Source organism: Poeciliopsis prolifica, unplaced genomic scaffold, assembly GCF_027474105.1.
Source record: "Poeciliopsis prolifica strain line A6 unplaced genomic scaffold, Auburn_PproV2 SCAFFOLD008, whole genome shotgun sequence".
NCBI lineage: Eukaryota > Metazoa > Chordata > Actinopteri > Cyprinodontiformes > Poeciliidae > Poeciliopsis > Poeciliopsis prolifica.
The window spans coordinates 8637624-8650219 of NW_026562383.1; the positions used below are offsets into that span (position 1 = coordinate 8637624).

General features: G+C 37.2%; 1 protein-coding gene across 1 annotated transcript; it reads left to right on the forward strand.

Annotated features, from left to right (window-relative positions):
- Positions 1-2426: 2426 nt before the first annotated feature.
- On the forward strand, positions 2427-6766 carry metap1d (methionyl aminopeptidase type 1D (mitochondrial); the record flags this gene model as incomplete). The annotated part of the gene is made up of 10 exons (XM_055032719.1): positions 2427-2508; positions 3542-3702; positions 4061-4210; positions 4299-4447; positions 4664-4706; positions 4806-4969; positions 5071-5168; positions 5301-5348; positions 5441-5519; positions 6358-6766. Coding segments are annotated over 10 exons (1059 nt in total), but the record flags the coding sequence as incomplete, so codon positions are not given.
- Positions 6767-12596: the final 5830 nt, after the last annotated feature.

Sequence of the window (12596 nt, forward strand, 5' to 3'; positions counted from 1 at the left end):
AATACAACTCAACACGCTAATCACAACAAGCTAACCAAACACAGAACAAATTCGGATTGAATGTGATTCAGGGGTCTTACTTGGTGAACTATACTTGTATAACGCGATAACACGCAAATACAGAGGCGCTTATGTGAGAAATCTTACATCACTCTCAGCCAGTGTGAACAAGCTGCGGATTAGTTGCCTATTTTTCTTTTTAATGCCCAACTATTAGTCAACAATACTCCACAACACATCTGAAAGTAGATCAGAAAACCACATTTTAGGAGAACGTTAACAAGTTGTTAATGACAACATTAACAACATGTTTCTGAGTTTGACTCAGAAACACTTGGAATACTGCCCTGCACTGTGACGATGAACCACTTCCAATGAAATAATTAAGGATAAAGTAGGTTCCAATACTGCTGCAGACTGGCTGCCTGTCCAGGGTCAACCCTGCATTTTGGTCTTATCAAATTTAAAAAGAAAAGAAAAAAAAAAAGCTACATTGCATTTGTAATTGAAACACTGTTCTTAGCACACACACGTTTTAGTAAAGGTTTTAAAAATTACTATTCAACCAGAACGCCAAACTGTGTCACTTATTAGTGATACGCTAGATTTTTTTAAAAATTCAGTTAATTAAATGTAATTTTTAGGATTTATTTGATCAAAAATATATTTACAACACTTTATCTTTACTAACCATGGCTGTGTATTCATAGTTGATAAGACTAATGTTTGTCTTACCAGCCTGATAAGGCTGTGACTCTCTGCTGTGTGAGTTACCAGGGGTTGTGTTATGTAATGTTGCTTAAAATACAGGCAATGTCATCTATTTTTAGTTGTTTATGGTAAGGGTCAACAAAAGGGGTCAAATATACTACTAACCTCAAAATTTAGAATCTGGTATCACAATAGCTTAGTATAATGTTTTAGTGTCCATACAATGTGAAGTGTATGATGAACGCCTCGCTTTATCTAGGTGATTGTGTTTGATTATTTAGAAATTAAACAATCAAAACAACTATAAAAAGAGGCATTTTATTTATTTGGTAATTAGGCAGTAAAAAAGGGGTGAGTTTCACACATTTGACAGTTCCCCATAATGTTCAATAGAGGGCGCCAAAAAGGCTTAAACATGTCTTAAACTGATTTTCAAATGAATCAGTTTCATTTGAAAAAAAAAAAAAGTTTTATTTGAAAATGAAACTGTGATTCATTACTAACAAGTAACAACAACTAACAAACTCTGTGGTTTGACTGAAAGATGAGAATGGATTGGCCAAAAACCAAGACTGAACAATGAATCGAAACTTACTGAATTGGAGAGGCTGAAAGAAAAACAACCATTCAAAAGGAATGATTGTTTCAGGTTAAGTCAGTCATGTTATTATGTCAAAACAATTCATATAAAAACGGGGCTACGCCTTTATAAATCTAGAGGCCACAGTAACAGATAATTGTAAAAATATCAAAGTGGAGGTATAATATGTAAATAGGGTCTATAAAACCTGATTTTAATGTGAGTTATTTTTCTAAGCTTTTCTCAGATAATGTACATTATTCTCAATGAAATCAAAATGTAGTGCTTTGTATGTTTGAGATTAACAAAAATTGTGGTAGTTAAACATTGTTGTTACTGTTATCAGAATATATTACCAACAAAGTATTATAATTGGAAAACTTTGGCCTTTTTTACCCTCCAACATGTGTATAAAAAAATATTTACCACTGACATAAAAAGTGGGACAAAAATACAGGGGGTCAATTGACAACCGGTATCTTGTTGTTGCTGTTCGTATTTTTCAGCAGGGGTTGCACCAATTGCAGTTTTCTGGCTGATCGATCACCAGTCTTTAAGAAGCCTGACCTGCCGATTACATTTTTGACCGATACTGATTGTTTTTGTCTGAAATGTTGCTAAATATAACTGCAAACGTGCAGATAAGTGAGCTGGTGGGCTGGTCTGTCGGTGTGACTCTCACAGCTCTCCTTCACATGCAAGTATCGGCTGATCACAAGTCTCCCAAAATTAAGGAAATCTGGTGCACCGCCTATTTTTCAGTGCTGTTTTGTTGCAGTTTTATTCTATGTGTAAATACAGTTTGCTGAGAGGATAAAAAGTGATGTGAACCTGAACATTATTTGCTTAAATGTATCTATAAATTGTGTTTAAATTTGCAGTAAAACAGACACTAAAGGCTTTTAGTGTTGCCATAGACCAAAAGATGAGCAGTTCGGGGAATTCTGCTCTCAACAAGTGTTGGGACACAACAAAGCAAGCTAAACAAAAATCAACTGCAAGAGAAACCATAGCACAAATGGCCTGGAGTAATGAAAGCCGTGAGGCTAAATGGGCTGAGAAGTTATGGTTACAACCGCCCTGAGTCACGTGACAGTCGCAAAGTAAACCGGTTATGGTCACGTGACCGGCATTGTTTCGATCACGTGACCACAGCAGGTTATATTTAATGGCGGCCGCCGTCGCTCGCTGCTCTGTGGGTCTCCCCGTCAGGAAAGGTACTTTATGAACATACATATCACTTCGTTTCAGCTCCTTCAGTGTTAGTCAGTTAACATGAGCGGCTTAATTTAAAACGAAAATCCGTTTTCAGTACAGGGTAAATTATTACTTTGTTGAGCTAATTTATGAGCAGAACGCTATTTTAATCTATATTTGTATTAGTTTCTATGAATAAGGTAACGTAAGAAAAGCTTTTATGCTACAGCCGCCAATTCTGACTGTATTTTATTACTAGTTTATCTGAGTGATATAGTGGATAATCGTAATCTGGATTGGAGAAGATACATAGTTTTGACATTGCCCTTCTGTGCTTAACGCCGTCTCTGTGAAGGATCAGGCTTATTTGTGACCAAACAGCATTATAAAGACCAAAATAACACAGCAAAAAGGTCACGGCTGCAGGCTTGAGGTTGTAAGAGGCTGCAAGACCATTTGGAGCAGGATAAAGGTTCACCTCATGGTAGAACAACTACCAAAACTGCTATGGAGCACTTTAGATCAAAGCACAGTCAAAATCCAGTCTTAAAGTGTTTTGAGTCTTTAGCAAGATTTGAAAACAAGTGTTTACAGATATTGTTCATATTCTAACTGTACAAAGAGAAATGGGCAGATAGGGCAGTCTGTGGATGTGTAAAGCCAGCAGAAACCTACCCCAAAAGACATGGAGCTGTGAAAAGTTCTTCAAGAAAGCATTTGACTCAGAGGGAGAGAAGTATAGACTTTTAAAAATATTTTTCACATATGTGTTGGCCAAAAACATAAGTAATCCTATTATAAAGCATTTAGGGTTTCGATCAGAACATGACAAAATAAAACAACAATGATCAAAGGTTATAAATAGTTTTGCATGGCACGTCATATTTGAGTTGTATGCTTCCTTGTTGCATGCATCATTGAGTAGTTAGTTACGTAAAGAAAGCACAAATAATTAGAAATCTCAAAAGTCTGAACAAAAAAAATTGTCTCTATTCTTTTAACAAAAGAGTATGGTCTTTTTATGAAGAATAATAAAAACAATGATTTTTGTAGGAGTGGGTCGTTTCCTGCAAAGAGTTTCATCTCTCGGAAGGCGGAGTCGCTCCAAAGATCTTCTGTGTGAGCAACATCGTAGCTTTTTCTGGCGGAAATGGAACACTTCTCACAACGTGGTTCGGCCTGCTACTGTTCAGCCAGCCTACGCAGTACCTAAGGTATCATTACACTCTGAAAAAATGACTTTTGATTTATTGATGTATCTTTTAGTTTGAACTTCTGCTTAAATGTTGATGCTTTTGAACAATAAACCCAGAGACCAAAAAGTAATTGCAGATGAGTTGAATAGAAAAAAATGAAAGTGAATGCAAGGTGAAGGACGTTTTCTCAGTTATCCGTATTGTCTCAATTTCACATTCCTGAATCCTACTACCGTAGTCTATTTTTTCCCTTTAGTTTTCAACTGGCTTCACTAACTTATGCTGGTGTAATCTAAACAGAAACTATTTAAGTTTAGAGTTCAGTTCAGTCCAGTTAATTTACATGCATCTCTTTTTATCTTCCCTCTGACTGAAGCACATCGTGCAGCCTGACTACGTCACCACTGGGCTGGTCCCAGAATGGCCGGACTACATCGAGATCAAGAACCAAGAGCAGATCGAAGGTCTTGCCAGAGCATGTCAACTCGCCAGACATGTACTGCTACTTGCTGGAGGCACTCTGAAAGTAGGAATAAAACCGCTGCAAGTCTTAGTTAAGTTTATGTGTCATCAGAATATAAACAACAACGTCTGTGGTTATTTGTGGCTTTCAGGTTGGCATGACAACAGATGAAATAGACTTTATTGTGCACCAGGAGACGATCAGGCACAATGCTTACCCCTCCCCTCTTGGATACGGAGGTTTTCCCAAGTCAGTCTGTACATCTGTGAACAATGTGGTGTGTCATGGCATACCTGACAGGTAAACCGTTTGAATAGTTGGCAAATTCCCTTTTAAAGTCAGGCTAAATCTTTACATTATTTCTGTTTTCAAAGCAGTTTAAAAAAAAAAAAAAAACTAAACTCGGGTAACATCTTTCCACAATGTCAAATCTTTAAAGAACAAAGGGAACTTTCATGAAACACATGTGTGGCAAGGTAACAATTGTAAGCTGTTTTGCAATGTTCTGATCTGCAGCCGCAAACTTGAAGATGGTGACATTATCAACGTCGACGTCACAGTAAGTTTATGCAGTGTTCCACATTTTAGAAAGAAAACCTTATGCTGCAGATGCCAACAATAAAACCCACATTTCTTACCTTGGCTTTGTTTGGAATAGGTGTATTTGGATGGTTACCATGGTGACACCTCAGAAACCTTCTTGATTGGTCAGGTGGATGAGGTTGGGCAGCGGCTGGTGGAAACGGCGAGGAGTTGCAGAGATGAGGCCATTGCCATATGCAAACCAGGAACACAGCTTTGTGTTATAGGAAATACTATTAGGTATACTTTGCAGCGAATACACATGTCAAATGTTCACATACAACTGGGTGTTGTTCTTTTTCTAGTTTACCACTCATGCTAAATTGGTTCTGTATCTGCAGTGAAATAGCCCAGTCCAATGGCTTTCAAGTTTGTCCATATTTCATTGGACATGGAATAGGCTCGTATTTTCATTGCCATCCTGAGATTTGGCACCATGGTAAGTTGGTCCTTAATTGCCATAATGTGATTTAGAGAATTAGATTTTTATTATTATGCATTTATTATACATTCACAAGAAAAAGCAAGGCTTGTATTGGTTCAGTATGATAAAGAATGCTTTTCATTTCAGCTAATGATAATGACATAACCATGGATGAAGGGATGTCTTTCACAATAGGTAGGATAATTCAAAGTTGTTTTTTTTTCTACATAAATATGCAAATCTCTGGGATTAATGGTTGTTAATGTCTGTTAATCTTGATCTGTTAGAGCCTATAGTGATGGAGGGGTCTCCAGAGTTCAGAATCCTTAAGGACAAATGGACTGCAGTGTCGGTCGACAATAAAAGGTAAGAAGTCCTTTGTATTTGTAACATCTTATTACACTGAAGCTGAATGATAGCGTTAAGAAACAGCAGCTTACTGCTGAGTTTCGTTCAACATGTGGCATGCAGAGACTCCTGGACCATACTAAATGAGATATGAAAATTTTAGGAGGGCTCAACTGAGGAGTTATGCTCGGTTTGTTACATTTTTGCAGGAGGTTGTTACAAATCTGCAAATCACCCCAGAATAGACTCTGAAGTTTTTGCTCACAACATAAAAAAAGGTTTATAACAGAATAAATAGTTTGGATTTGAGACTGAATACTGTACCTTTGCCCTAAACACTTAATTCATGGATAGAGGCTGATAGATCATTGGTTCCATTAGTTCAGCATTCATTACTTTTATGCTCATTTAGATGAAACTATATGAAAGCCTAATGTAACCTTTTTGAAAAATACATGTACTTTAATGTATCTAACTGGATTTAGAGAACAGACAAATATACCACATGGTGTATTTCATCCGAAAACAACAGAACTATACTAATCAACAAACATACTAGAATAAAGATGATTAGCCTATTTCAAAATTAAGTGTACTAAGTACATTTGGTAATACATAGAAAGTATAAATCACAGTTGTTTTTGTACCTTTGTAAATATATCAACAGAAAATATTTACACTTAGTTTATTTTTTAGTATGCATATTTGATAGAAACAATTGGGTTATCCTACTTTTTATAAACATAGAATTAAGGGTGAAAGGTGAGAGGAAAGAGTTGAAAGAGGGTTAAGTGGATTTTTCTGTTTAAAATTGAATTTGCTCCTTACAAAATTTTGCTTAAATTTGATCACATAGGTCAGCTCAGTTTGAACACACGGTGCTCATCACATCTGACGGAGTGAAGATTCTCACCAAACTACCAGAAGAAAACAACCTGTGACAGAAATGGACTATGACTTCGAATGGCACATCAATTGTGGATCTAAGCTACTTTTTGTGATTAAAATAGAAAAACAGTTATGGTACCAGCTCTTACCGAAGAATGGCAAAGACCAAGATCTTCGATCGTTAAGCAACATAGCCTTGTTCTGTATGGAGCTTGAGACTTGCTGCTAAAGTTGAACTAATGTGGTTCAGGCATTTCATTGTCTTATAAATTATGTTTTTCTTAAGCTAAATGCCAGTTTTCCTCACATAAACCTTTAGTGTAACTTAAACTTTATAAGTTGCATTAAAAAAATAAAATAATGTCTTTTTTTTTTTTTGAGTTTTACTCCCTTTGTGCATTTAAACTTGAAACTGTCTGGATTGTAGATATGTATTTTTCTGGAAATACTTGACTCTTAACTCTTCATATCCAAATTCAGATGATAAATGAGGCCAGGAGGTGGCAGCACAAACTCAGACTTTCCTGATAATGTTTCACGCCCTTTCAGTCTGTTAATTAGAAGCAGCTCTACACCCCATTTGACCCTTTTGTATTTGTTTCTCATTGCAGGGTTGGAAAAACCCGTGTGTAAATCTGAGTTTAAGCAAGCCTGCCTCTTGGCACTTATGTCTCCATATCAACATTAATCCAACAGAGCTGTCACCAGTTATGCACCATCGCTAAGTTGCAGAGCCTGCAACTAATTGTTCAGAGGCTTGATAGGCATTGAGCAATGTAATATCTTGACTTCATGTCACTTTTTTTTAGGTAAAATTAAAAAGGAAGGGGTTAAGTATTTGCTCGGGGAAGTAAAAGCAATTCATTGACTTTTCTTTACTGTGCTCTGTCTTTGCATCCAGTCTTCAGATTGTTGTAATGTTGAGCAAAACGTGAGAACAAGTTCAGACAAAGCTCTTAAAGCATTTTGAGAACAACTAAGAGGTCAGCCACTGCTTTAGACGCTACACTGCTACGGTTTGAGTAAATGTTGATAAATCTCAAGAGACTCTGTAATATGTGATCTCAGCCCATTTTAAGGGTGTGTTTTCATTTCCTGCTGGTGTGTGTGAGGCAGTGGGGATGTTTGATCATGCCAACAGTTTGTGGGTGAAGCAGGAAGGATTAATCAAATAAAGGTGGGTCATGTTCAGCCAGGATATGATTCAAGTTTTAACATATTAAATGATTAATATCAGGTGACACAACTCGAATATGTTTTGTAACGCTTTCATTTAACGTACCGAAAAAAAACTTTCTAATTTCCAGATTCCACACTTGATCACGGCTTTAGTTATTTGTTAAAGATCTAGTCTTGCCTTTGATTTTTTTTTTTTAGGGTGGGACGTGTAAACCTGAAGGAGCTTGCACTCCCTATGAGTCAGATTGTGATGACGCATAATTTTTTTTTACAATCATCCTCCTGCAAATGATTGACGAAGAGCTTAACGTTCAGCTTGCGCATGGGATTTTTCTGATGATGATGGATTCGGCAAAAGTGGAGAAGTGAAGGGAGTAGAGATACGTAGCACAGAAGAAGTAGAAAAGAGGGGAGGGTTTGAGGGAATTTTTGCTGCTGTCTTTCATTATTTTCCTGCATGTTGGGATTCAATCCCAAATCCTTTCTTTTCAGTTTACTGTAAACTCCTCAGTCCCTGGAGAAGTGGAAATCTTAACACTGGGGAGCGTAAGATTTTATTTATTTATTTTTTTACCCAGCTTTTATAAATTGTTACCTAAACATGTTCCTCAAGCCTGTTTCACATTCCAGGTGCACATACCTACGTCCCTGTCTTTCTGCGAGCAAAGCTGTTATATTTCACACTTTTCTGGGACTTTTCACCATGATGCACCACAGACATTTGTGGTTTCCCTGGTGATCTGTAACGTGACAGTAACAAGAGTGATGCATCGTTTCCAAACCTGTGCAGGCAGATTTGGAATATACAACAGACACATGTTATCTGCTGATTCATACTCTGTAATGATTAGATTCATCAGTGAACCAAAGGCTAATCTAACACCTGAGCTTACTTGGTACTTTGCTGAACCAGGACATGTGGCTTCAGGCTGAACCAGACTGGGTAGCACCCAGTTCCTGACGGTTTTACAAACTGGAGAGTAAGGAAGTGGAAATAAAGACAACAAAACATTCAAACACATCTTCTTGTAGCTGCATTCATTTGTCAGCCTGTATGATTTTGGTTGAGATTAGATTTAATTGATAAGTCTCCTAAATTAGGTTAACTAAACCTATGTACGCATGGATTTAAAATGAGCCCACATGTTCTAGCAAACAAACTTAAAATGTGGGTGTGTGGATATGAAAGAAAAGGTGAACTAAGATCTGCAGACAAGCACGGAGTGTTTTCTCTTATATTTACAAGGTTTAAAATAGACTGAATTTGAAATTTCTGGAGTCTTAGTACAGTGTAAATCTCACTGTGAGCTCCAGGAATAAGCAATTAATCTACTCTCCCATTGTGTTGCTGTGATAACTGTTTATATCTTTGCCATCTGTGTGAGTCTTTGTTCCTCTAAAAGACTTCTTGATCCTAAACAACCAAAGCAACTTGCCAGACTGTGAACAGGAGTGCTGTGTTACATGTAGTGTGTGCGTGCGTGTGTGGATGGTATGCATTGCCCGAGGCTTCTCCAAAGAGACTGATAAATTACGTCTTGTTGTTTCTATTGTTTAGAGATTCACATAACTTTAAATGCTCACGAGGAACAGCACTCAATGCAATCCTCTTTTTCTTTGGAGTAGAGAAAAACAGGTTTTACAGCTTTATATATATATATATATATATATATATATATATATATATATTATATATATATATATATATATATATATATATATATATATATATGTGTGTCAGCTGAATACACACTTTGGTTGTATTAGCTAAAAGGAACAACACCAGACACATTTCCCTTGATTGGTTACATAATTTTTTCTAGTGAAATAAACAAATTTTTAATAAAAATGTTTCATGGCACAAATGTGCTCATGGTCAAAAGCACATACAGTGTCTTTGTTCATTTGTGTCTAAGTGATAAATGATATAAATGATGGTGTTGTTTTCTTTGGCTTTAACAGTTTGTGTTTTGGGTTTCAACTTGTACAAAATTGCATATACTGACATGAAATGTGTTCAAAACAGATTAGTAAAACTCGGTTTGTTGCAATATACATTAAGTTGACCTTATGATAAAGAAATGCAATGAGTTCAGATAATAATATAATCCTATGTGTGATGTTTAATTTAATTTACAGAGGCTTTTACAGTGAACAGTGGAAAGTACTGGTTTCCACCAGGGCGTGTGAAGCTGCAGTATCAAAGAAGTGATGCATCATCTTCAGACTTGTTCAGGCAGATCTGTCTCATACAAAGCTGAGGCTGACTGAATAATCCATTAAGCATGGTAGAAATCAGAGTTCCTCAGGGCTAAGCAAAATGGTATTGTAGCTTCTATGATGCATGACGTCTGGGTCATGCATCAAACTTTGTGCTTTCAGCAACAAAATTGAAAAAGATCCCAGTTGTAAAATAAGCGGTGGCTATAAAAATAGCAGTCAGAAGAGGATTAAATCCTTTTGTTTTATGGGACAGTTTAAAAAAATAAATAAAATCAGTACTGATGAGCCTTGTTGTTATCAGGCTTGGTCCTCATCAGTCATAATCTGCTGTGGGATATGCTCCTGTTCTGTGTTACCTCAACTTTATCTTCTCAATCCTGAAAACATCTATCCAGTCTGTACATGATGTGCTTTGTTTCTGTTTGCTAAATATGTCATTCAATATACTGGGAGGATGTTAATTTAGTTGTGAATGCAACAGCAGACAGACTCTGATGAAGACCAAGCTTGGTCAGAGTCTGATAACAATGTCATCTGGGTCATCGGTACTGGCGAAGGGCTTTCCCTTCTTCATAAGAGGGGATTTTACTGGGATATCAGGCAGCGGCCAGAGATGTTATGCAGGTCAAGGTTTACACTGTTCATGTTGGACGACTGTCTTTTCTCTTGTTATTTGATCTGAGCACGATCGTGATAAGGACCGAGATGTCAAACTAGACAGGTTAAATAATGGCTTTAAGTACAGTTTCAAGCGGAGCTTGAGAACAGAAGCCTTACCAAGACGCCATCTTGCATCCTGAAACAGCATCCACCCGGACCAGAACCGGACCAGGTCCTGTTTGACTGGATTCATCATCAATCCATCCATTATCAGTAGATTATAGACTGGCGTATTAAGTTCTGTTGAGCTTGCTACACCATCATAGAATGTTTGTGTACTGTTTGTTCAGTTAGTTCATATTAGTCAATGTAATAATGATACTACAAATGCTATCAACTACTTTTTACTTCACCTTAGCACCATTGCTAATTTCCAGCATCATAATAAAATGCTTGGTTCCAACTCAGGTGCTCTTTTTTATTACAACCTTTTTTGGTGTTGGTATCTTCATTTGGCAGAAGGAGGGAAGGAGGGAAGACGCACGGCAAAGGAACCGAGGATGGAAATCCACCTCGGGACGGTTCCAACTCTGTGGCAGGCCTCTTAAAAGTTATTCAGAAGTGTTATTTTATGCTAACACTTACACTAACCAGAACTATTTTGGTTCTGATGGAGGCCTGCTGCACAGTCTTCACAAAGGAAACTGATTTTAACTGTAGTGAAATAAATACACAGATATGCACACACACCGAGTGGTGATAGAAACATCAATGAACGCAATATGAACGCTGGGTTAACCATTTCACCCAGCTTTATTTTCCAGCTGCTACCAAGTATCAGAGCTAAGATGTACAATATTTAGCCAATAATGCCTTTGAACTGGGCCATTTTATCTTGCAATAACATCTATCTTGATTTCTTTGGCTATACTATCTATTATAAAGCAAATTACTGCCATGTTTCAGGTTACGGTGGACACTCCTTGTGTTATAGTAAAGCAGTAAATCAGAGTAATAAAGTTTGACCTTTTGATGATGTCCTCAAACCCCTTTCATGTTAAAGGAGAGGAGAGAGCCCGCTCTTTGAGAACACTCTGGAACACATGTATGTCATTTTTGATTGGCAAGATGTCTAATAATGTGCATCTTGTACAGATTTTAGATGATAAATGTTTCTTCTTTGAAAATCCCCCGACATTATTCTAAATGTTAGAGCTTAGTTCACAATAACAATATGACTTCCCTTAATTAGGATTCACCTTCTCTGCAAATGAGATGAGATTAAAGAGCATAAGTATCCCAGCTTGTCAGAGTGGGAGAAGGAAAAGACAATGCATCTGACACCACATGAAACAAACATTATCTTTTCAGTAACATTGTTTCTTAGAATGTGTTTTTCCTCCATCAAATGAACCTTTTACACCCTCTGAACCGGTCAGGTTACTTAAGTTTTCTTTTTTTTTTTTACACCTGGGCCCATTAAGATTGAGGCCTAGCCCAACAACAGCAGCTATCTCATGTTACATCCCCTGGCCAGGGCTGGGACACACACACACACACACATACACACACACAGTTAACTCCCAAAGACCTGTGCCCTGAAGGTGTTGTGGTAGACTAGACGAGACAGATGCAGTTACTTTATATCAACTGTAATCAACACACTCATTAAAATCTCCAGTTTAGCCTGTTTAGCTTCTACTATCATATTGAATCTATACAGTGATTTGAAGCAGGATGTAAATTAAAGCTGCCTGCACTGTTTCACCTAACTGCTCATTGATAAAACCACTTTTACTCTGTTTGATTGTACATAATCCATTCAACTCTCACAATGTTTGGTGTGGTATTAATGCCAAACATCCTGACCTAATAAGCAAATGTCAAAGCGTGATTATACAGACAAACATGACACTAGGGATGCAGAAAGGATATATATTCCTAATGTACTTATGGAACAGCAGAAATGTTCCTCTGGCTTTAGAAAAGTAGAAATAGAGGATACATGTTTGCCAACCAACTGCGATATGTCACTCTTCAGTTGGTGTTGTACTTACAAAACAATGAACTGAGCTCAGGGTCAATACGTTTAAAACCCAGAACACTCAGCTTGTCTCTGGTCAATGTCTTGCAGTCTCGCTAGATTTATGTACCGTATGTTCTGAAAGAGATTCATGTTCAAATGTTTCAAATATCCAATGTTCC